The sequence below is a fragment of the Truncatella angustata genome (assembly GCF_020726525.1).
Source record: "Truncatella angustata strain MPI-SDFR-AT-0073 chromosome Unknown BKA67scaffold_7, whole genome shotgun sequence".
Taxonomy (NCBI): Eukaryota; Fungi; Ascomycota; class Sordariomycetes; order Amphisphaeriales; family Sporocadaceae; genus Truncatella; species Truncatella angustata.
In genome coordinates, this window is record NW_025763387.1 from 2969747 (window position 1) to 2997565 (window position 27819).

Sequence of the window (27819 nt, forward strand, 5' to 3'; positions counted from 1 at the left end):
GCCTGACAATCGCCTTCGATTATGTACGATCTACAATTATGTTTGATCTGCCAAGGAAAGGAGCCCCAAGGCCTGTCTATTTACCCAGGAGCCACATAAGCAACCAAACGCCATCCCATCCTAAGAAGAATCCAACAAGAGAACCCAATTCCATACGAAACCCATTCTATCTAATTTCCCAATTGAAGACTGTCAATGCTGTCTTCGCGTGCCGAAATAACAATCCCCAAAGCAGCACTGAAGAAATCCGCCACTTCCCGGCCAGTCGTTTCAAACGTTGAATCTTGCCAGAACTCCAAAGTTATGTCGAGGCCATCAGTCCAATCTTGCGCTCTGACATATATATCCCACTAAAACAAATCAAGTTAGCGCGATTCATATTTGAAGTCGATACACGGGCTGAGCATACTTCTACTGGATCTTGGCTGTGTTTGAGCTCGATGGTGTTGCTGCCCTGGACCTGAGTCGGACTTTCTCTCCGCCTCTGTATGGACAGAGCAGTATTGAAAAGTCCGGGCTTGTTTACCCCGGATTTCCCTTGGCTTTCTACCATTGCATATGTCTGGTGCGACAAGCTCTTGGTATAATCGTCTTGAATTTCCTCTAGTACCTTCGAGACCGACCGCGGTTGGGAAAGTTGAACTCGGCAAGGGACGATATTGATGAGTGGTCCAAGAATCTGACTGACTTCGTCGACAGGGACATCTCTGCCAGAAGTCAACATCCCGAAGCATGGCACCGTCAACCCTGTGTATTGTTGCAGGACCAACGCCCATGCTGCCTGAATGACAGTGGCTGTTGTAAACTCCGACTTTAGGCAGAAGTGATGTATCTTTTCTGCATTTATACGCGGCACGTTGACTCTGAAGGTGCCTTGTCCAGTCGTGTGGCTTTTTGCAACCGGGAAATGGCATATTTCGATATCCTTGAGGTGACTCGTCCAGAACTCCCGGTCCGCGTCTAGTGATTGCTGCTCGACGTACTTGATAAAGTCGCCGTAGAGCGGGCCTTCGAGGTCAAGGCGATCGCCATATGCCAGACGGAGATCATTCAGGAGTATTGCTATGGAGTAGCCATCTATGATTACGTGGTTGATCTCGATGCGGAGAAGAGCGCGGTGTTCGTCAACTTGGCGGATCGACAAGCTATGCTGCAAGCCGCGCTCATCGTAACCAACATGATGCGGACTGGATTCCCGCGGGAGATTATTCCGAGAGACTGTCCTGTCGTGGATATATGTTATGTTGGGAGTGGGGTCTTTCAGGACGACGTGCATCGTCCGGGAGCTTCCTGGAACTTGGTTCGATAGCAGTGCGCGTAGAATGGAATGTCGCCGCACAACAGCCCGCCACGAGGCTTCAATTCTCGGTAGGTCAATGAGGCCGCTCTCAAGGACCTCGAGCTCCAGCTTGATTCGGTATTTCGTCAGATCTTGACGTTGAGCAGCTAGGAAACGCTCTTGCACGACTGTACAAGGGTAGATATCCTCGACATCGTCCACCTTGTATTGAAGCTGTGGCAACAGGTGAATTTGGAAGTCGGCGACGTGTTCGTATGAGCTGAAAGCCATGGGGAAATCAGCGACTGTCCACACCCGGGGACGGTTTGATAACTGAGACGCAATCTCCCCTAGAATAGTCTCGTATTGGTCCACCCAAGAGGCGATTCTTTCTTGATGATGAGCGTTCTTTGGGAATGTGAAGGAAGTGGCCAATCGCCCTTTGTCTGTGATTGCTGAGATATCGAAAAGAGCTTGTCTCTTCAGACCTGATGCGGATGCTGGTTTACAATTCTCTGGGAGCGGAAGCTGTTCAAAGATCGACTTTTGCCGTTCCAGCTGTTGATACGAGCCAGCAAAATTGAGCAAAATCTCGACTGGGAAAGCCTGAGCATTCGGTCTAGCCTTCCTCTCGTCTGCAAATCGTGATGTGAAATACGACCACCCGTTTTTTGATAGGCTACGAATAAAGTCTTTTGTAAGGCGAATCGTGTCGATGACGGAGCTATCCGCAGATATCGATGGATGCGCGGGGTATATTGTGGTGAACCACCCTACAGTGCGTGTGATATCAATAATGTTGTTCCAGGGCTCCCGACCGTGGCCTTCGCTGAATATTGCTGGCGGCTCACGGTCCTGGAACACAGTCCTGAAAGAGTGTATCAAGGCTGCTATCATCAGCTCCAGTGGACGCGTCCCAAATGCGTCATTTGCACCGCCCAGAATTTTCGCACTCGTTTGATTGTCTAGATAGAAATACTTCGTTGTTGTTGCGCCTGCGGTGTTGTCGTTTTTATCAATTCCCCAGTACGACGATGAAGACAGCTGTTCGCCGCTAGAGCTAGACGATGGGATGCTAAGGCTCTCTGCCGCATATCGCGACTGAAGTTCACACCACGTACGGAAGCTCAGGGTTGGAGGCAGTAACTTTTGCCTGCCACTCAACAGTTCTTCCAGCTCTTGTAGGAACAGGCGCCACGAGACAAGGTCGATGACGAGATGGTGCGCAGCAATGAATATAGTCTGAGAGTCTGGATTCTCAAAAAGAACCGACGCGACAACAGGTCCCTTCTTGACATCGAGGGTTTCGCGACAGTGTCGAATTTCGCTGGCTTGTTCTAAAGCGTCGAGTGTTGCGTTCTGGATATGATGTATATGGAACGACTGAGAGACATCGTCAGCAATGCGCTGCTCCCAGATTCCCTCGTGTGTCTGGCTAAACCTAGCCCGTAGCATAGGATGCCTGGATATGATTGTCTGAATGGCCGTTACTAGAGTGTCGTAAGGAACTTTTTCTCGCAGCTTGAGAAGAAAGCACTGGTCGAAACATCTAGTAGGGTCGTCTCCCAGAAGAGTGTAAAGGCTCTGGATGGGACTCAGTGGGAACGGCTGACCACTAGCTTCTTCTTTAGCTACAGCATTAGATCCAGGGCGGTAACTCGAAGCAAGAGCACTCTTCGCGAGACGAGAGATAGTCTTCTTGCGGAGTATATCTCTAGTTGAGATATCAATTTGAGCGGAGCGTGCTGATGCGGAAACCTGCATGGCTGTAATGGAGTCGCCACCGAGGCGGAAAAAGGTGTCGTCAACTCCGATGGTAGCAGAATCGATGTTCAGGACGGACGCCCAGATCTGTTGCAACGCTGACTCTGTTTCTGTGGCAGGAGCGCGAATCCCGGCCTTGACGTTTGTGTCGGCCAGTTGCTGGAGTGAGGGCGTCGTCCCAATTTCGCGCAATACCGCGCGGTCGGTCTTGCCCGAACTGCTGATAGGAATCCTGTTGATTATGAAATATGCCGTGGGAATCATATACGCAGGTAAGCTTTCAGACAAACTGTCTTCTACCGTGGAGGGTATGTTGTAAGGCCGGACCGACGGCTTCTCGCTGCGCTCCTCGGGTGATGTTTCGTCGGTGAACTCATTCTCCAAGACAAGGAAGGCTGTAAGAGTCGGAGTGGATCCTTCTCCGCTGGGTGTGATCACTTCAACAGACACCTGGAGGGCACCGGGGATAGCCTCCCGAAGGTGATACTCTATTTCGCCTAATTCCACGCGCTGTCCGCGAATTTTGACCTGAGAGTCCTTTCGCCCAATATAGAAGAGGCTACCATCCGTGTTGTAGCGCACTAGATCTCCGGTCTTGTACACACGACCCCGGCGTCCGACATGGGTCGGCGATCCGCATGTTAGCCAAGCCGGATCTTTGATGAATGACGCGTTTGTTTTCTCTGGGTCATTGAGATAACCTTGTGCCAAGAGAGGGCCCTCGATCACTAGCTCTCCAACAGCGCCTATCGGTGCCAGGCGCTGGTCATCTTCTTGTGAGACGATCCACAGTACGGAGCCCACAGCGCTTCCTATACAACCTCCGCTACTACTGCTGCTGCCGCTTGCCACCTTGTTGATAGCGCAGAAAACAGTAGATTCTGTTGGTCCATAGCCATTGAAAACGTGGGCAAGATGCCTCCATCTTTCAAAATCCCCGGCAGTCGCGTTCTCCCCACCTAATACGATCGAACTTAGAGTTGGTATTCGGCTTTGATCCACGAGTCTTGCCACAGATGGTGTCAGGGAGGCAATGTTGACCTTCATACCATCAGCGGCTTGTTCAAGGTTGTCAAATCTTGCGTCGTCGGACGGTATACATATACAACCTCCATGCACAAGGGTAGTCAGAATCTCCATAATGCTAACGTCGAATGTATGCGACGTAAATTGAAGCATTCTCGTCTCCTCGTTAAACCCAATTATTGATCCATGGCTCAGACAACTCGTGACCAGAGCGCGATGGTCGACCACAACACCTTTCGGCTGGCCAGTGCTGCCAGAGGTAAAGATGGTGTAGGCTGCGGACGATGGTTGCTTTTGTATGGCAATTGCCTTTTCTGGCAGGTCATTCATAGTCTCTGTGTTGATAACCAGTACCGTTCGTCCACGACTGTACAGTTCCGTTGCGTGGTTCGTCGATGTCAAGATCACTTCGGGTGCAAACTGAACCAGCACTCGATCCCTCCGCCCCGATGCCTGAGATGCGTTCAGAGGAACGAATGCTGCGCCAGTCTTGAGCACAGCCAGCATAGCCACTATATTCCACTTTGACTTTTCAAAACACAACGGTACCAACTTCCCAGACTCTATGCCAAGATCAACGAGTCTAGCCGCTAGATTTGAAGATAATCGGTCAAGTTCCCCATATGCCAGGTCACCATCCCAAGCGCAAATAGCAGGTGCGCTCTTTTGAGTCTGCAGACGGTCCTGGATGATATCATGCACGCATCTATCGGCCGAGCTCGGAAGAGTACTATTCCAGTTCCAAATTTGCTCAAGGTCCGGCGTTGTGACGACCTCAATGTCTGTCAAGCGGCTCCCAGCAGGCGCGCCGATAAGCTGTATCATCACGAATCCAAGTAGTTCCAGAAGATTTCGTACCAATGCCGGATCAAGAACTCTTGAATCGTAGCTAGCCTTTGCTGTCACTTCTTGTGTCTCAAGTTGGACCTGAATTACGAGAGGATAGTTGAACCGCTGCTGCTGATCTGTGGCCATCCACTCCCCGAGCGACTCGGTGGTGTCACCATCGCTCGGTGTCCTCTGCGGGTTAATCACGAGCAGGGTCTGGAACGAGCAAGCTTTGCTGCATCCAGGAGACAGTCGAGCAATTCTATGCAGTCCGGCTTGTTCGAACGGGATCATCTCTGTCGCCTGCTGCTGAACTGTCCTCAGATATTCCGAGACCTTCTGATTGCTCGCCAGCTTCACACGGACAGGAACTGTTGCGAATGCTGGAGCTGCCATTAATTCAATGCCAGGAACTGGTGCATTTCTTCCAGAGAGTGTTGTACCGAAGACGATGTCGTTTGAACCGGACATACATTTAGTTACCAAGCTCCATGCGGCGCGGATCAGTGTCGATTCTGTGATGTCACTGAATCGTTGCTTGGCCTGTGGAAACTTGTGCACCACCACTTGGTCCGCTAATGGTTGATCTGTGGAGTGTGGTGTTGATGGGAACGATCCACCCTCGTAAGAATTCAAGGTGTCGCGCCAGTAGGTAGACATCTTCTCATTCCCCTGCTCTTTGATGTACTTGATAAACGCCTTAAATTGTGGGCCTTGTCCTAAGGTTTCTCCTCCGTATCCGCGCCTGACGGCATCTATAATCAGAGGCATCGACCATCCGTCATAGAGTGCATGATGTATCGTCCATACGAAATATTTGGGTGTTCCCGTTTCGTCTTTGATGATGGCGTGACGTGTGAGAACCTCACCCAAGTCCATTATATGATTCTTGTCATCCTCAAGATATCTTTGGAGGTTGTCTGATTCAATCCATCGAATCTTTTCGTCCACTACCACCTGCACAAGGCCGAGGCTGCTATGCTGAATAAGTCGGGTACGCAATATGGGCATTGTATGGTGTACTTGCTCCCATGCCATACGGAAAGAATCAATTTGCACCTTAGAAGAAAGCTCTAAAACACCTTGCATGACATAGTCTCCAGACTGCTTAGATGTCAAGGATAGAAGACCCTCCTGTAGAGGTGTGCAGGGATAGGCGTCGGATATGGTAGTCGAGTTTAACCGATATTGACTTGCAATCTCCTGGAGGAACGACGTGACGTCGCCATTCTCACTAAGGAGAGAGAAAGGTGCAATTTCCACGGGGCCAATATCCACCTTTTCAGCAGCTCGGCTGGCAAGATCACAAAGTACCGGGTAACGGAAGAGGTCGGCCACAGCCAACTTGAGACCGGTCTTCGAAGCCTCTCCAACGACTTTCATTGCTGCAATTGAGTTGCCGCCAATCTGGAAGAAGCTATCGTCAAGCCCAATGATGATGGGCTCAACATCGAGTACCTTGGCCCATATTCGCTGCATCCTTGCTTCTGATTCCGACGTTGGTTGCCGTACCAGTGATGTTCTTTCTGGGGCTGGCTTGTTCTGGAGTGTTCTAGTAAGTTCTTGACGATCAACCTTACCATTAGAGTTGAAGGGCATCCTGTCCAAGATGGTGATTGAGCTAGGAACCATGTACGAAGGTAACTTGGCTACCAATGACGCGCGGATTTGTCTTTCAGCTTTGTGGATCAATTGCTTGCGCAATGGTTGGCTTGCAAGAGGTCGAGGCGGATGTGTGCTATCATGAGGAAATTGGAACATGACTCTGGATTCACCACTGACCGGTTGGAGACAATGGAACACTGCGTCTATGCCTCCCCGCTGAGAGTACTGCCGTGCCCAACTAAGCTCGACCCTATGCCCTGATTCCCGAGCTATCGTGGCCAAGTCCACTGCAGAAAGCGAATCGCATGCTTGAGAGAGATGACGGATTGATGAGAGCCACTTTCTATCACTGGATGGACTAGTTCCACTGTTATTGAGTGAATCGATAATGTGTCTTTCGAAAATAGTTTTTCCGTGAGGAATATTGCTAATAGCAACAAGAGGTGAGTCAGCTCGGGTTTGCTGCAGCATCTTGGAGAGTGCCTTTCCGGTCAGCCCTTGTTCCACAAAGTCAATCCAGCGGTCCTCTCTAATGTGATTGAGTTGCCTCGAAGCACGTCCCCTTGCTCTGAGGTGGATGACAGCATCAAATCGATAACAACTGAGTTCGTTGGTGGCATGCATTCTTTTGGGCAGAATCTCAACGTGCTCGATCTGGTCGGGAATTTCTCTCAAAAGTCGAGTGAAGAAGGCTGGATCAACGAGCAACTCTGACTCGGCCCGCTCCATTTCAGCCATTATCCGTCTGAACTCATCTTGAGTTGCTTCTTCTCCAATCATATGCAACGCTCTGGTAGCCAAAAACTCTTGGAATACTGCATGGGATCGAATATCACCAAAGAAGAGTCTTTTCACACCATCCAGCTTGAGCAGACTTTGCACCAGCCTCGAGAGATAAGCTTGACTTGGAAAGTACTGAGCAACTGAGTTCACCACTACACAGTCAGGGAAGCCGAGGCTTCCTAGATGTTCGATATCTGCAGCGGCAGCCTTATGAACCTTGACTTTGCCGTTCATCGTGGGAATAGATGCCGCGGTCTGGTTCACGAAATTTGCTGCCTTTTGAGATGGTTCGAGGCCGACGTACCCATCTATGCCTTGGGATGCCAGGTTGAAAAGAAGCATTCCTGAACCTGTTCCGATCTCAAGAATGCGACCGGGGTTGGCGCCGTTACGTATCGTTGCAATTGTATCGTCCAGCCACTGATTCATTTCTCCCTTGTCGATTTCGCTCCCATCGTACATGGAGGTCCATCCTAGAAAGTCTCTTCCAATCTTCTCTGGTTCTGTGTTGCCAATCGAGTTGTATGTATCAAGATTGAAGTGCTCTTCCCAGTCGTCTACGTATTGTGATTCTTCGCTGTTGTCATGTGTTCCATCGAGTTCAAGATCTCTTTCGCGAAGGGTAACGAAGCTGATGACCTGCGGCTCTGAGTTGCCATCACGGTTTAAAAGGACCACAGCGTGTTCGACTGATTCGTGGTTGCCAATGGTGTGTTCAATCTCTGGTAGTTCAACCCGCTGGCCCCGTATCTTAACTTGACCATCGATTCGTCCAAGAAACTCTAACTCTCCATCAGTAGGTCGATAGCGTACATAGTCTCCCGTCCGGTAGGCTCTAATCTCTTCTCCCCGGACCTTCACCGTAATGAATCTGTTGATATTGTGTAGAGGGTCCACGTATCCTCTGGCAAGACCATCGCCTATCACCACAAGCTCTCCAATCACGCCGAGCGGGACCAGGCGCTGCTGCGAGTCCATGACGAACGAACCCGAATTGCTGATCGCGCGCCCAATTGGCACCCCATTGGTACACAGATCCTTCTCTGTCGCCCAGTACTGCGTACTAGTGCTCGTGTCTTCTGTCGGTCCGTATGTCTGGACAAATTTGCCCTTCATAACCTTCAATGCGGCAAACATGTCCTCCGGGTCCAGTCGCTCGGCGGTTACGTACACCACATCCAAGTCAGAAAACGTGGCGGGACTGTGGTTGATGTACTGCTTGAAAACTGACGCTGTAAAAGCAGCAGTCTGAACTCCCTCGCGGGCAAAGATCCTACTTGTCGTCGTGAAATCCAACATTGCCATTGTGTCGATACAGATCAGAGAACCGCCATTCAAGATAGCGGTATAGATTTCCCAAGACGACAAGTCGAAACTGATGTTCGTCATATGAGCTATCCTAACCGCTGGAGGGAGGTGCTCGTTGAGCACGTTCTGTTTCGCTAGCCTGACTATACCACGATGTTCCGCCATAACGCCCTTCGGCCTGCCGGTGGACCCGGAGGTGAACATGACATAGGCAAGGCTAGTTGGTGAAGGCAGGGCCCCCAGTGGTGATAATTGAAGAGGTTCCGATTCTTCTGTGCACCCAGTGAGGATATTGTTGATGAATAAGAATTCGACATCCTCTACTTCGAGGTTTGGGATTTTCACGGCGGGCCCCACTAGAACAAGTCTACGGCCTTGTACAGACGAGAGGATTGTTTCCATTCGACCCTCCGGAGTTCTGGTGTCGAGGGGCAGGTAAGCCAGATTTGCCTTGAGAATACCCATGAAAGCAGTAATGGTGTAGCAGGATCGATTGGCAAGCACACCAACGAGTATTTCCGGAGCCAGAGACCGCTTTACCAACCAAGCGGCCAGCAGGTCCGATTGGTGGTCGAGCTGAGCATATGTCAATTGGGATGAGGAGTCCTTGACGGCTAAGCTCTCGGGAGTGGCAGCGGCTTGCTGGCGGAACACGTCGACGACGCTCATTTCTTTAGGGTAGTCTGTCCTTTGAATCTGGCCTAGGCCAAGTGCGTCCAATGCTGAGGAGTGCTCGTCTGTCAGCAGCGGCAGTGTCGCAATTGTCGTCTTCGGGTCAGAAAGACTCCGATTAAGCACCGATTCGAAAACGGAGAGCATATTTCTGACCGTTTCAGGCTTATAGAGATCTGTTGAGTACAGAATTCTGCCTTGTAGCGCATGCTCTTCTTGGTAAAAGTGGAAGGTGAGATCAAACCTGGTGGTGACTGGCAATGGTATGGGCACTGTCTCAACGTCTTCAAGCCTCAATGTTCCCAATTCCAGCTGAGAGTGTAGTAGCATGGCCACTTGGAATATTGGGTTACGAGATAGATCCCTTTCGGAATTAATCTTTGCGACGATTCTTTCGAACGGAACGTCCTGGTTAGCTAAGGAATCAATTGTCGTGGCTTGGACTTGCTGAACTAGTTCCTCAAAAGTTTCATCTTCAATCTTGATGCGGAGGGCTTGCATGTTCACGAAGAAGCCAACGGCGTCTCTAAGTTCCCAACGGTCGCGGTTGGCATTGCCAGTTCCGATAGCTGCATCACTGACACCAGTAAGGCGATAGTGGGTCGCTCTGAATGCGGCGAGGAGGACCACAAATGGTGTCACCTCTCGGTCTCTGCAGAAATGGTCCAGAGCCTCGAATAAGGACCCGTCGATCCTGAGTTGGTGCACACCGGCCTGGCCCGAGAGCCTGGCCGGGCGTGGCATGTCACAAGGTACTTCGGCGGGACGACTTCCCTGTAGTTGCTGGACCCAGTAGTCGAGCTGTCGACGTTGCTCATTGACCTGCTCATCCTGCCTTTGCCAGACGGAGTAGTCACTGTATTGGATTGGCAACTCTTCTATCTGCGAGATAGGATCTTGCGCGCGAAGAGCGGCAGAGTAAAATCTGGCGAGCTCCTTGCAAAGAACGTCGACAGACCAGCCATCAGAGATAATATGATGCATGACAATAGACAAGATATAATCTTCTGTGCCACATCGGTAGACACAGACCTTCCAGCTCGCCTCTCCCTCAAGATCGATTGGAACCATCTGTTCCTGCTGTAGAGCAGGCACAAAATCACCATCCAGGTCCCAGGGCATGTCAACAACCTTCAGCTCCTTGGTTTGGAATGGACGGACTATTTGAACATTCACAGTATTTTCAGACCCGAAAACCGTCCGGAGTGTCTCGTGACGACGCTCCAGAGCACACATTGCTGTACTGAGTGCATCCAACGAGAGAGGACCTCGTAGTCGAAATGCACTTGGCATCAGATAATGCGTGGATCCAGGATACAACCGATCGAGGAACCACAGGCGCTCTTGAGCGTAGGACTGCTCAACGGCTTCGGACTTGTTATGTTTCGGTATGCCTTGGGATGTACTTCCACATGAGGGGCTTGCTTGCTTTGCCATATCGTAGAGCTTAGGATGGCGGAAAATATCTGCCACCGAAAGTTGGAGACCTGCCCTACGAGCTTCTCCCATGAGCTGCATCGCCACGATTGAATTGCCACCAAGGCCAAAGAAACTGTCGTCCAGTCCAATGGCGTTGGGTTCCATTCTCAGCGCGCGACTCCATATATTTTGCATCTGAAGCTCCGCCTCTGATGTAGGTTGGCGTACCTGTCCACGATTCGCGATCTGGACTCCATCACCCAGGGCACGAAGTTGGTGGCGGTCGATTTTACCGGATCTATTGATGGGGAAGCGACTAATGTCGAAGTAGAGCACTGGCACCATATAGGCAGGGAGTCTCTCAGCAAGCCTGTCTTGAGCTGCCTCCGTCAAATCGATCATACGGATGGCATCAGCCATAGAATTTGTCTTGCCTTCCATAGTCAAGAACGCTGCTAGCACAGGGACACCGCCAGCACCGCTCGGAGTGATCACCTCCGCAGCCACTTGGCTCACGTCTGGGACGCACGCGCGTACCTGATACTCGACTTCTCCCAGCTCAACGCGCTGGCCACGGATTTTGACTTGCGTATCCTTTCGGCCGAGAAAGATTAGCTCACCGTTTTCACCATAGCGTACAAGATCACCTGTGCGATACAGACGCCCTCGACGGCCCAGTTGATCAGCAGTGCCACGTAGCAGCCATGGCGGGTCCTCGATGAACGATGCTGCTGTCTTTGTCGGGTCATGAAGATAACCTCGTGCCAGGATGGGGCCCTCGATGAGTAATTCACCCACTCCTCCGACAGGAGCAAGCCGGTTGGGGTCTTCAGGCATCACAATCCAGGTAACGCAGCTAATTGCAGACCCGATACGAGAGCCACAGCCCGGGCTTGAGTGCTTCGTGCTGATAGAACATATCGCAGAACATTCCGTGGGACCGTATGCGTTGACAGCCTGAGCCCTGGATTCCCATCGCATGAAATCATCGTCAACTGCAGCTTCACCACCCATGAAGATTGTTTCCAGTAAAGGAACTCTGTCGGGCTCAATTAAACGGCCGATTGCAGGTGTCAGGAATGCCACACTTATGCTCATTGAGTTGATGATGCCCTCGATATCTTGATGTCTCTGATCCTCGGAAGGTATGCATAAGCAACCTCCATGCATGAGAGCGCTTGCTGTCTCCATGATGCTGACGTCGAATACATATGCAGAGAACTGAAGCACACGGGATCGCCTGTTGATCAAGAGTTCTCTTGCAATGTTGGAGCTACTGGTACTCATTGCACGGTGCTCCACGACCACACCCTTCGGCTGTCCGGTGCTACCAGAGGTGAACATGACGTAGGCTGCCATCGAGGGCGTGACCTGCCATTTGACTGGGCCATATGACTTCTCACACAAATCTAGCATGCTTTGCTGACAAACAATAACAACGACTCGACCAGCACAAGCACAGTTTTCTGAATACTTGGCAGAAGCCAGCATCAACTGAGCACCAGTCTGCTCTATGATATGTTCTCTGCGATCATGAGATCGTTCTGGATCCAGTGGAACAACCGCGCCGCCAGCCTTCAAAACTGCCAGGAATGCCACCACAGTCCATCGTGATTTCTCAAAATACAGCGGTACCATCATCTCAGGCAAAAGACCGAGAGTGATGAGGTGCTGAGCCAGCTGACTAGCCAGCGTGTCCAGCTCTTTGTAGGTGAACTCGCCATCCCAGGCAAACACGGCCTGCGCATTCGGTTGTTCCATAGCCTGCTCCTCCACGAAGCTATGAATGCAGCGCTCGTTGCTTTGTGGTACTTGACCATTCCAGGACCCCAACCTGCGATGGTCAGTTGGCGCCAAAACCTCTATATCTGCAATGGTCTGTCCAGCGGTAGCAGACAACAACTGCTGGACAACCTGATCTAATCGTTCCAGTACCAACTCCATAAACCAGTTGCTGATGGCAGTCGAATCGAAAAGGACCTGGAGCCCGGCACTGTCGGTATCCAAATTGCAGATCAAATTCAAGGGATATATGGCAAAGTCTTTGTCCTCGGCCAAGTTCTTCCAGGTTCCAAAATTTCCGTCTTTCATTACCTCGGAGTCAGCTTCCTTACGAGGTTGTACAACGAGAAGGCTTTGGAAGTTGCACGCATGACGTGCCGCCGAGGACAGCTCCTGGATATGTTGTAATCCAACTTGCTCGTAGGGAATCATGTCGACAGATTGTTCCTGGATATGACGAAGGTAATCTGTCACATTTTGTGCAGAGTCTATTTGAACACGTACAGGCACTGTGGCAATCGTGGGTCCGGCAATGTTCTCAGCGCCGCCGTCGACATCTGCGTACCGTCCTGATACTGTCGCGCCAACCACCACGTCGTACGTGCCGGAGCAGGCAGCTATTGTCAATACCCATGCCGCCCTTATAAGATTAGCACGAGTAATGTTGGAATTTGATGGTGCTTTGTAAGGCAATGCTATGCGGTGATTCACAGTGCACTTGGCTGATGTGGCCGTCGATTTCAGTGATGGTGCAGGGAATGGCTCGGAATCATAGCCGTCGAATTTGGACCGCCAATATGTGCCAGCAGATTCGGTGTCCATATCCGAGATGTACTTTATAAAATACTTGAAGTCTCGCATTTGAGGCGCCTGATGAGGAGATTCGTGATAGAAGCTATTGACTAGGGCTAGGACGCGGTTGAAAAGATGCCCATCATAGATGGCGTGATGCACCGTGCACACAAACCAGGTACCAGAGCTGCTGAATACTATACCGAATCGGATTAGACGTAGTCCAAGGTCCATCGGCTTGTTGGCATCTTGCTTGAGATACTTGTCCAGGTCGTATCCGTAAGCCCATTTGAGATTTTCATTGACGACGACTTGGATCAGGCCAAAATCCGTGTCTTGGATAATTCTGGTACGTAATATTGGGAGTTTTTGTGATGCCTGCTCCCAAGCGTCGCGAAATCGAGTAAGATCGGTATCTCCCGATAACTTAAGGGCACCTCGGGTAGTGTACGCACTCGAAGACATGGTTGTTAGAGAAAGAAGGCCCTCCTGTAGTGGTGTACAGGGGTATGCGTCTTCAACCAGCTGTCCATCATCAAGGTCGCAAGCATCAGCTATCCGAGCCCGATGTTTTATCTCATCCTCGACCCAGGAGACTGAGTTATCGCTCTTGAGCCGCGAACTCCCTGACAGTAATGTGAAGGGAGCGAGCTCTCCTTGCACCCCTTGCGCTTTGCTCGACACCTGTGCTAGTGCTGACAGTCGAGGATTGCGGAAAACTTCTCGAGAGAGCAGTGGAATGCCAACCTGACGAGCGTCGGCAACCAGCTTCATGACCGAGACGGAGTCGCCACCTAATCCGAAGAAGTTGTCGTTGGCGCCAATGTTGTCGGAATTTATCTGAAGAACTCGTGCCCAGATATCCTGTAGCTTCCTCTCCATTGCTGTGGATGGTATTCGCTTATCCATGAGATTGGCATTGCGATATTCTGCTATCTTTTGCCCCGAAAACTCAGAAGCAATGCTACATAAACTCCGACGATCAGTCTTGCCCGAGCTGGTCATGGGTAGTACGTTGACGGTGAAGTACACAACTGGAACCATGTAAGTTGGCAAGCGTTCAGCTAAGTCGTCTGCTATGGTGACTGAAATAGTCATCAGTTGCAACTCAGTCTCTCCGGTTTTCACATCGTGGTCATTTCTGTGAGTTTCATCCATGACCAGGAATGCAGCCAGCATGGAGTTAGAGAGATCGCTCCGAGGTCGTATCATTTCTGCCGCAATTTCCTTGACCCCCGGAACACAAGCTTTCACGTGGTGTTCTACCTCACCGAGCTCCAGACGTTGGCCACGAATCTTGACTTGTGTATCTTTGCGACCGATGTACACCAAAGATCCGTCCTCATTGTATCGAACTAAGTCACCCGTCTTATAGAGGCGACCATGACGACCAGGATAGCCAGGGAAGCCGGCAAGCAACCACGGTGGATCTTCAATAAAAGATGTTGCTGTCTTTTCCGGGTCACCCAAATATCCCGAAGATAATACAGGCCCTTCGACAAGCAGCTCCCCTATGGCTCCGATAGGTGCAAGCTGGTCCTCATGCCCAGGTATAACTACCCAAAGAAGCGATCCTGAACCAGTGCCAAGACTGGTCGCTGCTGGCTCGGTTGAGGAATCAGTCTTAAATTCGTGGATGGTACAACTCGTACATTCTGTTGGTCCATACACATTGAAGGCTCTCACGCGATGGTCTGTCCAACGAGAAAGGTCTTCCTTCTTGCAACTCTCACCAGCTAACATGATTGTCTCTACGGAAGGGACCTGATTTGGGTTTAGAAGTCGACTAATCGTGGGAGTTAGTATAAGTAGATTAGCCCTTAACGCATTAATACTCTCCTCTACCCGATTAAGTCTTTCCTCGTCTGAAGGTATACAGGTACATCCTCCGTGCATGAGGCTTCCGAAGATTTCGTAGTAACTTAGGTCGAATGTATAGGATGAGAACTGGTAAGCCCGAGTCTGAGTGCCACCCCCGGTTCGAGCCCACTTGGCAGCACAGGTACTGCTGATAGCACGGTGGCTCAACGTTACACCTTTGGGCTCTCCTGTGCTTCCAGACGTAAATAACACGAAGGCGGTAGAGAATGGACTTTGTTCTATGGCAACGACGCTTCCTGTAGATTCTGCCTCGGAAGGAACCGGGTTCGAGGGAATTGAATGTGGCCCAACCACAACGACCGTCCGACCAGGTTGGGCGAGAGCTGCTTCGTATTGAACAGAAGTCAATAGTAACTTGGCGCCGGTTTGGGCGATGATGCGCTCCCGTCTATTTGCCGGCTGCGACGTATCTATAGGGACGACAACGCCACCGGCCTTGAGTACCGCAAGCATAGCAACCACGACCCATTGGCACTTTTCGAAATAAATAGGGACCATGATCTCTTGCCCGATACCCGATTTCTTAAGTTGATTCGCCAGCTCACTAGCGAGTACGTTCAATTCCTGGTATGTCATCTCGCCGTCCCAGGCACATACAGCTTGTGCTGTAGGTTGGTCTTTGGCTCGCGCTTCGACGAGTTCATGCACACAACTGGCCAGATCGGAAGGGAATTTGTGGTTCCACTTCCATATTTGTTCGTAGTCGCCGGGCGTCAAGATGTCCAGGTCATTTATGGTCTGGTGTGGTGTGGCCTTGGCTAGCTGGTGAATCACCGAATCAAGACGTTTCAATGTTGCCTTTATGACCCATTCACTGATGAAGTATGGATCAAAGATGGCCTCCACTGAAGCCCCTTCGGGAGTGAGAGTGCAAATCAAGGTCAGCGCGTAGGTCGCAAAATCTTGAACTTCCGTGTCATTCCTCCAATCACCAAAACCTTCATGATGTATTTCCTCGGCTTCTTGTTGAGGCTGAATCACTAACAGTGTTTGAAATTCACATGCTTGGCGAGCATCTGTCGAGAGCCCTCTGATTCGTTGTAAGCCTGCCTGTTCAAAAGGAATCATGTCGGTAGATTGCTCTTGAACTAGATGAAGATACCGCGTTAATGTCTGCTTGGCGGTTATCTGGATACGGACCGGGACTGTAGCAATCGTAGGTCCAGCGACGTCTGTAATGCCAATAACATCGGCGTATCTCCCGGAGACTGTAGCACCAAAGACCACATCTGCCGAACTGGAACAGGCAGCCATAGTGATCGCCCAAGCTGCCCGGATTACACTAGCTGCAGTCACATTCGAATCTGATATTCGTGGTATGTTCAATTGCTGTCTTGACACTCGATTAGCTGTTACGGACTTGCCCGTCCATGATGTGGGAAGCGGAAACGGCGGAGAGTTGTAGCCATCCATAGTTGAGCGCCAGTATTCATCCGATCGATTGGCATCAACCCTTGACAAATAGGCTAAAAAGTACTTGAATTCCTTGAACGCTCTCGCTGCAGGGATGTCTCTGTAAAAGGCACTGGCCAGATCGGGTATCCACTTGAGGAATTGACCGTCATAAAGCGCGTGGTGCAAAGTCAGAATGAACCACGCACGCTGTGATTCATCAATAACTATTGCGTAGCGGGTAAGAGGCCGACCAAGGTCCATTGGCTGCGCTGAGTCGTATTTAGTAAAACTCTCAAGATCATGGTGTTCTCCGCCGCCCCATGCAAGCTGTTTATCAACCACTACCTGAACTAGGCCATATTGTAGGTCCTGCACAATCCGAGTGCGCAGAATAGGCAAAAATTGTGCTACCTTAGTCCAGGCATCTCGGAATCGATCGATGTTGATATCTTTTGATAATGCTAGTACACTTCGCGCCGTATATGCACCCTCAGACTTTGACGTCAATGCGAGAAGACCTTCCTGCAATGGTGTGCATGGATATATGTCCTCAATATCTTGAGGTTGAAGACTACAGGCGTCTGCAACTCGACTGGAGCAGGCTTTACCATCTTCTCCCAATAAGCTGAAGGGTTTCAGCTCGTCTGGAGTCGCATCAGTTGCTTGACACAAGTTACAGGTAGCTGAGAGAGATGACAGTCGTGGGTTGCGGAATACGTCTGCAACAGACAGTGCGATATTGGCACGACGAGCATCAGCAACGAGCTTCATAGCAGCGATAGAATTGCCGCCGAGTTGGAAGAAGCTATCATCCGCACCTATAGCAGTGGCTTCAATATTAAGTATAAGTGCCCATAGTTGCTGTAACGAATGCTCCGTTGGTGTCGACGGCTTCCTCTTTTCTGTTCGACGGCTGCAGAACTCAGCTATTTCTTGGGCTGAAAACCCAGAAGCAAGTTCCCGAAGCATTCGACGATCCGTTTTGCCCGAGCTTGTGAGAGGTAATGAATCGACAGCGAAGTAGACAGTTGGTACCATATATGTTGGGAGTCGCTTGGCCAAGTCGCTGCCGGCTTCTGTAGAGATGTTCACCAAGTTAACGCAGGGCTTGTTGCTCAAATTGTCACGCAGCTTTTTGTCAGAGTTTCTTGTCAATTGTCCGTTTGGCTTCCCGTTTAGCTTGCTATTGGGATCCTCGTCTATGCTCTTCCCGGTGACAAGAAACGCGGCTAGCATGGAACTTGCACCCTCGCCACGTGGCGTAATGATTTCGGCGACGACCTGGGGTGTTTCTGGTACACAAGCCTGGAGATGGTATTCGACCTCGCCTAGCTCGACGCGTTGACCACGAACCTTTGTCTGGGTATCTCTGCGGCCAAGATAGGTCAGACTTCCGTCCACACTGTTGTAGCGTACCAGATCACCGGTTTTGTAGAGGCGGCCACGTCGACCTGCCTGGCCGAGAACACCAGTAGAGAGCCAAGAAGGATCCTTAACAAAACCGGCCGCCGTTCTATCCGGATCGCCCAGATATCCTTGCGATAGCACGGGGCCTTCCACTAATAACTCGCCAATGGCTCCCACTGGTGCGAGTTGATTGATGTTGTCTGGCGTGACAACCCAGAATGTGCACCCTACAGCTGTACCAATACAGGAACCTGACCCAACTGGCGACGACTCGACAAACTCATTGACTGAGCACATTGTACATTCTGTTGGTCCGTAGCCGTTGAAAGTTCTGGACGGCCCCCACCGTGTGAAGTCTTCGTCTGTGCTGGTCTCGCCACCCAAGACGACTACAGTCAGTGACGGGACGTTGGATGGCTCAAGCAGTCTGCCCACACTAGGAGTTGTAATCAAGAGATTGGCCTTGAATCTGTCGATAGTCTCTTCCATGCTGCTGAGCCTTTGGTCATCTGAAGGCATACAGACGCAACCTCCTTGAATCATGGTTCCGAAGATATCCCAGATGCTTATGTCGAACGTGAAAGACGAAAACTGAAACGTCCGAGGATTCGAGCCGCCACCAAATCGATTCCAGAGAGCAACGCAAGCGGTAGATATGGCCCGGTGCTGTAAGACCACACCCTTTGGCTGCCCGGTACTGCCGGATGTGAACATGACAAAAGCCATTGAGTCCGGATCTTCACATTTACTGTTGATGTTTTCGGTTGTCAGTGGTAGCGCTACCGTGGATTTGGGTTCAACAACGACCACGTTCCGGCCTGCTCGGGCTAGACTCTCTGCATATTGCGTAGATGTGACCACCAGATCGGCACCAGTTTGTGATATGATCCGCTCTCTTCGATCCGCTGGTTGTAGAGGATCTAGCGGAACAACGACGCCACCCGTTTTCAAGATTGCAAACATCGCCACTATAGCCCAACAGGATTTCTCGAAGCAAAGCGGTATCATCCTGCCGGGACCAGCACCTCCAACATTCACGAGATGAGATGCAAGGTTACTGGCGAGCGTTTGTAGCTCGCCGTACGTAAAATCGCCATCCCAAGCGCACACCGCCTGCTCTGCCGGCCTGGCCAAGACTTGGTCCTCCACCAGGCTGTGCACACAACGTTCGACTGTTGTTGGTGTCTGACTGTTCCATTGAGACAGTAAGTGGTAGTCGCTGGTTGTCAGAATATCCACCTCGGCCAGTGTCTGGTCATTGGTGGCACAAGCTAGTTGCTGAATCACACTATCCAGCCGCTCTAACATCCTTTCCACATCCCACTCGCTGATCAGACTTGGATCGAAAATGGCTTTCACATTGGGACAATTAGAGCCTAGCTCGCAGACAAGATTAAGTGCATAACTAGCGAAGTCTTTTGCATCCACATTGGTGGTCCAGGTACCGAGATGCTCAAGTTCTCTCACTTCTTGGGGAGGCTGAACAATCAAGAAGTTCTGAAACTGACAGGCTCGGCGGCCATCTGCGGAAAGCTCATGGATCCGCTGTAGTCCAGCTTGCTCATACGGAATCATATCAACCGACTGTTCCTGGACCTTATGAAGATATGCTGCGATCGTCTCGGTCGTAGCAATCTGGATACGTACAGGAATTGTAGCAAAGGTAGGCCCTGCGATATCTTCGATACCGGGTACATCAGCTTGTCGCCCAGTGACTGTCGTCCCAAAAACGATATCGCTATCACCGCAGGAGGCGGAAATTGTCAGAGCCCAGGATGCTCGTATCAGGTTGGCGGCAGTGACGAGATGTGATGAAGCTGGCAGTGGCGCGAGCTGTCGCCGAACAACACGGTTGGCTATTACCTCTTTCGGTACCGATGGCAGTCTGGGAAATGGCAAGGATTCGTAATTTTCAAGCTGTGACCGCCAGAAAACATCACTGGCTTCAACATTCTGATTGACCAAATATCTTGCAAAGTATTTGAACTCTTTGAAAGATCCCTTCCCCGCGATGCCACCATAGAGGCAGTTGGCAAGATCCGTTATCCGCCCGAAAAACTGGCCATCATAAAGTGCATGATGTATCGTCCAGACGAAAGAGATGCTTTGCGACCCACGTGTGCTCCGGTCTGATATTAAGGCATAGCGGGCTAATGGTTGACCCATTATCATCGGTTCCGAAGCATCTTTGTCCAGGTACATGTCAAGATTCTCCTCGTACGCCCATTTTATTTGCTTGTTTACCACGACCTGAAGCAATCCATACTGCGGGTCTCGGACAATTCGTGTACGTAGGATAGGTAAACGTAATGTCACCTCTTCCCACATCTCCCTGAAGTGATCCAGATTGACGCCATCTGATAAGGTTAAAAGACATTGAGTGGTGTATGCACCCTCGGATTTAGCTGTGAGAGCCAGGAGACCCTCTTGCAATGGCGTGCAAGGATACGCATCTTCAACGCATTTAGGTTCAAGCTCACAAGCAGCAGCAACTCGGTTCCGACAATCTGCTATATCGCCTTCTAGTAACGCGAAGGCGCCTAGCTCATCTGATTGAGCCTCGGGTACATGTGTCAGTAGCTTTGCAAGAGCGAATAATTTGGGATTCCGGTAAACATCTGTGGCCGAAAATGCAAAGCCCAAACGGCGGGCGTCAGCAACGAGTTTCATAGCCGCAATTGAGTCACCGCCAAGTCGAAAGAAGTCATCATCGACGCTGATTAAATCGGCATCAACCCTGAAAGTCCTCGCCCAAATCTCTTGCAGAGACTTCTCGGCAGGGCTAGACGGGGCTCGTCTATCACCCTGGCGCTCTCTGTGAAACTCTGCAAGATCTTGAGTTGAGATTTCAGCACCGATATTGCGGATGATCTGGCGATCTGCTTTCCCTGAGCTGCTGATTGGCAGTGCACGCATTTGTAAATAAACAGCTGGAATCATATACGCTGGCAGGCGCTCTGAAAGCTTGTCAATCACCTCAGCTGAGGGATTCATTATTCGTGCTGTCAGATCTCCATTTGTTTTCCCATTATGCTCGCCTTTACTGTCCCCATTGACATGCCTGCTCGGTCTCTCATCCGATGACCCTTTCAGGTCCTTATCTGCGACCATGAATACCGCCAACGTGGGTTGAACGCCATCACCTCGTGGCACTATCACTTCAGCAACGACCTGTCGAGCTCCGGGGATACATTTCTGTACGTGATGCTCGACTTCGCCCAATTCAACACGCTGGCCGCGAATTTTAATTTGTGTATCTCGTCGACCGATGAATAGTAAATTTCCGTTGTTGGTGTATCTCACTAAATCGCCGGTCCTATATAGGCGACCTTGGCGACCATTGTGGTCAGGGCGGTACGGATTTCCACGTCTCAACCAATGAGGATCTTCAAAAAATGCGGCCGCGGTCTTTTCTGGGCTATTCAGATAGCCTTGTGAGAGAACTGGTCCCTCTACCAGCAATTCTCCAATGGCCCCCACGGGTGCAAGCTGATTTTCGTCTCCAGGCATCACGACCCAAAACACCGAGCCCACGGACGTGCCGATGCAAGATCCAGACCCGACTGGTGAAGTATCCGTGAATTCATACAGTGAACATAGGGTACACTCAGTCGGACCATATCCGTTGAAGATCCGCGATTGATGAGTCCATCGCGAAAAGTCTTCGTCCGTACTGTTTTCTCCACCTAAAGCGAGAGTTGTCAACGACGGCACCTGGGCCGGTTCCAATAATCGGCTCACGGTGGGAGTCAGAAAGGTGAAGTTGGCGTTGCTCGCATTAATGCTGCTTTCCAAATCGCCGAGTCTATCGTTATCCGAAGGTATACAAACGCACCCTCCAGAAAGCAAGGTCGATAATATCTCTATGATGCTGACGTCAAAAGTGTACGCGGAGAATTGAAAGGTGCGAGATTCTCGAGTAAATCCCAATCTTCGAGCATTGTACGTGCATGTGGTGATGGCAGCTTGGTGATCTACTATGACGCCCTTCGGTTGACCAGTGCTTCCAGACGTGAACATGATATATGCCGGCATTTGTGGTGTCAACAACACCTTTTTTGGACTTAAAGGCGCTTCTAATAGGCTTTGTACACTGTTGTGATCGACCGAAACCACAACTCGACCGGTCTGAACCAGCATTTGAGCGTGTTGAGCAGAAGCCACCACCACCGTCGCATCGGTCTGCGATATAATACGCTCTCGTCGGTCAGCCGATCTAGTCGGATCCAGTGGAACTATGACACCCCCGGCCTTGAGCACTGCCAGCATTGCTAGCACTGCCCAGCGCGACTTTTCAAAACATATCGGTACCAATTTTCCAGGGGCGATTCCCAGGGCGATCAAATGCCTTGCCAGCTTATTGGCATGGGTATTGAGCTCGTAGTAACTGAAGTCACCGTCCCATGAGGATATTGCTTGAGCTTGCGGCCGTATGTTGGCCTGGTTCTCCACGAGATGGTGCACGTAGCCTTCTACTGCAGATGGGACGCTGCTATTCCACTTCCAGATGGAATCATAATCACTCGGGGCCAGTACGTCGAGAGCCATAGTCTGGTCAGCAGTAGCACGTGCGAGCTGCTGTAAAATGGCATCGAAACGGTCTAGAACCAATCCGACGACCCATTCGCTGACGGCGGAGGTGTCAAAGATTGCCTCCACGTCGATTCCGCCAGCGTTCAGTACGCAGGTGACATTGAGGGCATAGCTAGCATAATCTTGGGCCTCAGTATCGTTCCTCCAGGTACCGAACTCCTCTTGAAATTCTCCATTGTTCATCGGATTTGAACTGTCGATGTCGCCTGGCTGGACGACGAGTAGCGTTTGGAACTGGCATGCCCGTCGAGCTTCCGTGGAAAGCTCCCGAATGCGCTGCAACCCGGCCTGTTCAAAGGGTATCATATCCATGAATTGTTTCTGCACCTGGCTCAAATAAGCCCCTACAGTTTGTGTCGATCCATCGGGGATACGCAGACGGATTGGTACCGTGGCTATCGTAGGTCCCGCAATGTCCTCAATACCAGCCATACTTGCGTTACGCCCAGTGACCGTGGCTCCAAAAACGATGTCTTTGTCTCCACATGTAGCTGCCATCGCCAACGCCCAGGCCGCCCGGATCAGACTACCGGCAGTGATGTCTGGCACCATTGCCTGAGGTACTGAGATTTCTCGCTTCAACACGCAGTTTGGTACAACGGACATTGAAACAGCCGAACCAGATGGTGGCGTAGGGAAGGGTTCAGAGTCATAGCCCCTGAGCGCCGACTGCCAGTAGGCATCAACTGCTTCGCGATCCAGATTGTCCAGATATTCCGCAAAGTATTTGAAGTCTTTCAATGCAGTGCTGTTCACTTGTCCTTTATAAATATGGCTTACGAGATTGGGGATTCGCGCAAGAAACTGCCCGTCGTATAAAGCATGATGGATCGTCCAAACGAACCACGAACCTGACTTGTTCGCGACTAGAGCAAACCGGGTGAGGGGCTCCCCAGTGGTCATGGCATGTGCAGCGTCCTGCCGGAGGAAGACATCTAGGTCATTCCCTTGCGCCCAGTGGATCTTCTCGTCGACAACGACCTGGACCAGACCGAACTCGTCATCTCGAACAATCCGTGTGCGTAGGTTTGGTGACATCTGTACTATCCGATCCCATGTTCGGCGAAAAAGATCTACATCGACGTGCTCTGACAAGTGTAGAACGTTGCGTGTAGTGTACGCACCAACAGCCTTGGATGTCAAGGAAAGAAGACCTTCCTGCAGGGGCGTACAAGGATATGCATCTTCGATGCGTACTGGATCAATGTTACAGGCGGTAGCGATACGATCATGGCACTGTGCTGCGCTTATCTTACTCCTTCTCTCTAACAAGGCGAACGGGTCCAACTCGTACTGTGGTGATTGAGCCACCATTCCCGAAATTGTCGCCGATATAGCTGATAATCGCGGGTCGCGGAAGACGTCAGCAACAGAAAGTGGCATATCAGCCCTACGGGCGTTTGCCACGAACTTGATTACAGTGACAGAGTCCCCACCGACCTGAAAGAAGCTATCGTCAACGCCAATCATGGCGGCATCAATCTTGAGCACTCGAGCCCATATTTCCTGAATGATGCGCTCTGTTGCTGTGGCTGGTGGCGATTTGTTGTTGTTGCCTTGATGCCCGCTACGAAGCTCAGAGAGCTGCTTTGTAGAGAACTGTTTTGTTTTCTCACGCAAAGCTCGACGATCAGTCTTGCCTGAATCGTTAAAAGGTAACTTGTTGGTGAGGAAGTACACAGCTGGGACCATATAAACCGGCAATCGCGCTGCCAAATAATCTTCCAGGTCTTTAGAGACGTCCATTAGCCGTATTTCAGAGTCCTGAATAGAAGTACTGTTGACACCATTGCCAGAACTTTCGTCCGTGGCAATAAATGCAGCTAGTAGAGGATTTGCGTCCTCCCCAGACGGTACAATAACGTCGGCAGCGACACGCTTAGCATCCGGCATGTAAGCCAGAATGTGGTGTTCCACTTCGCCCAATTCCACACGGTGCCCACGGATCTTGACTTGGCCATCATGGCGGCCGACGAAGACTAGAGTTCCGTCTTCGTTGTATCTCACTAAGTCACCACTCTTGTACAAGCGACCACGTCGGCCTACATGAGAAGTTCCTGGGAGCCCTCGCACTAGCCAGGGCGGATCCTCGATGAACGACGCAGCCGTTCGTTCAGGGTCACTCAGGTATCCTTCCCCGACGAGAGGACCTTCTATTAAGACTTCACCAACTGCTCCAATAGGCGCGAGTTGATTGACATTGTCCGGCACAACGACCCACACCACTGAGCCCGTAGCAGTGCCAATACAAGGTTCAAGCCCGCCAGCAGATGGAGCCTTACGGAACTCGTGCATGGAGCATAAGATCGCCGTCTCGGTCGGTCCGTAAGCATCAAATACCTTGGCTTGCTGCGTCCATCTCTCGAGGTCCTCCATCTTGGAGTTCTCTCCGCACAAGACGACTGTGGTGAGTGATGGAACCCTTTTCGGCTCAAGCAGACGGCTCACTGTCGGGGTCGTGACTGTGAGGTTGATACCCATTTTAGTGATCGTGCTTTCTAACGCATTGAGACGGTCGCTCTCTGATGGTATGCATATACAACCTCCATGCGTTAGGGTGCCAAAGATTTCAAGGATGCTGACATCAAAGGTAAAGGCTGAGAATTGGAGGGTGCGGGTATCGATACCTGCACCAATCCGAGACCAATGGACAACGCAGGTAGTGCTAGCTGCTCGGTGACCTATAACTACACCTTTTGGCTTCCCAGTACTACCAGATGTGAATATAACATATGCCGCCATCAATGGAACAGTGGTTATAGCTTCAACCGAGCTAACTATGGCTGAGTTATCCGTGCTCTGATCTTGTACGGTAATGACCACGCGGCCATCTCGAGCCAGAATTGGAGCGATATCAGCGGATGCAAGTACGATTTTAGCTCCAGTCTGAGAGATGATGCTCTCCCTCCGGTGGTGTGCTGTTGGCGACGGATCCACTGGTACAATTGTGCCACCAGCCTTGAGTACCGCGAGCATCGCAACCACAGCCCAACGTGATTTCGAAAAACATATGGGCACAAGCTTTGTTTGAGATCCGAAGCCGATTCTGGTGAGCTGGCACGCCAGCCTAGTCGATAGTGAGTCCAATTCCTCATAGGTCAGCTCACCATCCCAGGCACACACAGCTTGCGCTTCCGGGCGGGCTCTTGCCTGCTCCTCCACGAGGCTGTGCAAACATCTATTGACCGCCGGTGGCACCACACCATTCCAGCTCCATAACTGTTGATGCTCGCTCAGTGCCAGAATATCAATATCTGATACAATCTGATTTGGCCTAGGGGAGACAAGCTGAGTCATAACGTTTCCCATTCGCTGCAGTAGCACGGTTGCCTCTTGGGGAAAAATGATGCTGTCATTTGACTCGGCAATGAGTTTGATGACTGGGCCCTTCAGTATTGCGTGTATTACCAACTTGTACGTCTGTAAACTAGGATCTTTAGATCCTGTTATCCATTTGCCCATGGAAGGTGCGGCTTCCAGGTCGTTCTCTCTTGGCTGCACTATCACCATTGTCTGAAAGTCACAAGCCTTCTTTGCATCCTCACTCACCTTGGCAATGGTCTGCAATCCGACATGTTGAAACTTCTCTCGCTGTCGAGATTCGTCTTGAACACTCTGGAGGAATTCGATGACAGATGTCTTGCCATGCGTCTTGACCCGAACTGGGGTAGCAGTAATGGTCGGTCCCGCAGCATTGGCCAATTCAGGACGCTCCGAGCTCCTACCCGAGTTTATTGTGCCAAAAACAGTATCAATTGATAGACTGACATCTGCCACTAATGCGAACGCTGCGTATACCAGTATCGACGGCTTTACAGCCCGTCTTTTCAGATCCAGTTGGCAGTCGTGCTCTACTCGGAACGAGCTCGCCATCCTTTTCACCACTGGTTTAGGAGTGGGTGGAAGCTGTGTCTCTTTGCATCCTGCCAAATAAGAAACCCAGAACTCTCGTGCAGGCTCCTTGTTCTCGTTCAAGATATGCTTGACAAAGTTTGCAAACGGCGTGGTGCTAAACGGCAAATCCCCTTGGAACAGTGAGCTTGCCATATTTGTCGCCTTTTGCAAGAGCCAGCCATCGTAAATGGCGTGATGGACTGTCCACACGAACAAGACACGTGGACCTTCCCCAGCAATGAGAGCATATCGTGAAAGGGGTTCTCCTAGCACCATGTTGAGAATTTCCGACTTCTTCTCGTAGCCATCGAGTGTTTGTTCACTTGCCCACTGGATGTCCTCCTTTATGGCTACTTGAAGAAATCCCAACTCATGGTGATGAATGATTCGATTCCTGAGTATTGCCAACTCCGAGACTACCGTTTCCCAGGAAGAACAGAATTTGTCCAGGTCGACATCTTTCGGCAGTTCCATGACTGCTCGCATAGTGTAGTGTCCGGGATTCTTCAGTGATAGAGACATCAAGCCTTCCTGCATAGGAGTGCACGGATAGACGTCTTGAATAAGATGCGCATCAATGTGACAAGCATCAGCAATTTCGCCACGAATCGCATGAGCACCATGGCTATTCAGCAGGGAGAAAGCTGATGCCCCTATTGCAGTTGCTTCGTCGACTCTATCCTCGTCGATTCCCCGACGTGCTCCTGGGTCAAGCCCATGTTCTGTCTGCTCTGGCAGCATTTTCTCTATATCGTAGAATTTAAGCTCAAGAGGGATCTCCAAAAGACTCTCAATTTATCTCAAATGAAATCAAAGTCGAGAGGTTTATTGTTCAGTTCTATCAACTTTATTTCTATTTTGTCTGTCTGTCTTCATATTCGATTTCACGCTTGCCACTATCGGTCTCTTTTTGCGAGTTTAAGCACTCTCCACTTTTTCTTCAATTGATTGATTATTAGTCATCTAAGTTTTGTGCCACTGGCTAACGGTGAGGTTTCCCAACATAGCTATGCTACATAACCTATACTTCGTCTTGGCCGAGTTAGACTAGCCCATAAATCCGCAATGGATGACTGCGAATCGGATTGCTTCGCTTCCCGCCTGCAGAGGTGCGCAGTAGAAGTTTCAGGTTCCGGATCTACAAAATTAGCCAAGATCACTAAACACACGCCCTTGACATTGCCCCTGCACGCTTGTACCTATAAGACGTGGAACATGCATAGAACATCCTTGTATTTCTGTCAGCTCATATGCAGTCTATTACTCGGTGTAAACGTAAATGTCAGATGTTACCGCAGAACATACCAGTATACGTCATGCAAGGATAATACACTTGCATTTTATCAGGTTATATGCAGTCTATCAAATTATAGGCATCCTGTCAGATTGTA

The 27819-nt window shown here is 50.6% G+C and overlaps 1 protein-coding gene across 1 annotated transcript; it reads right to left on the reverse strand.

The window, feature by feature from the left end:
* On the reverse strand, positions 1–27169 carry BKA67DRAFT_649087 (uncharacterized protein; the record flags this gene model as incomplete). The annotated part of the gene is made up of 2 exons (XM_046106004.1): positions 1–350; positions 410–27169. The coding sequence occupies 2 exons, from the start codon at positions 27167–27169 to the stop codon at positions 171–173; spliced, it is 26940 nt and encodes an 8979-aa protein (XP_045955700.1). The 3' UTR covers positions 1–170.
* Positions 27170–27819: the final 650 nt, after the last annotated feature.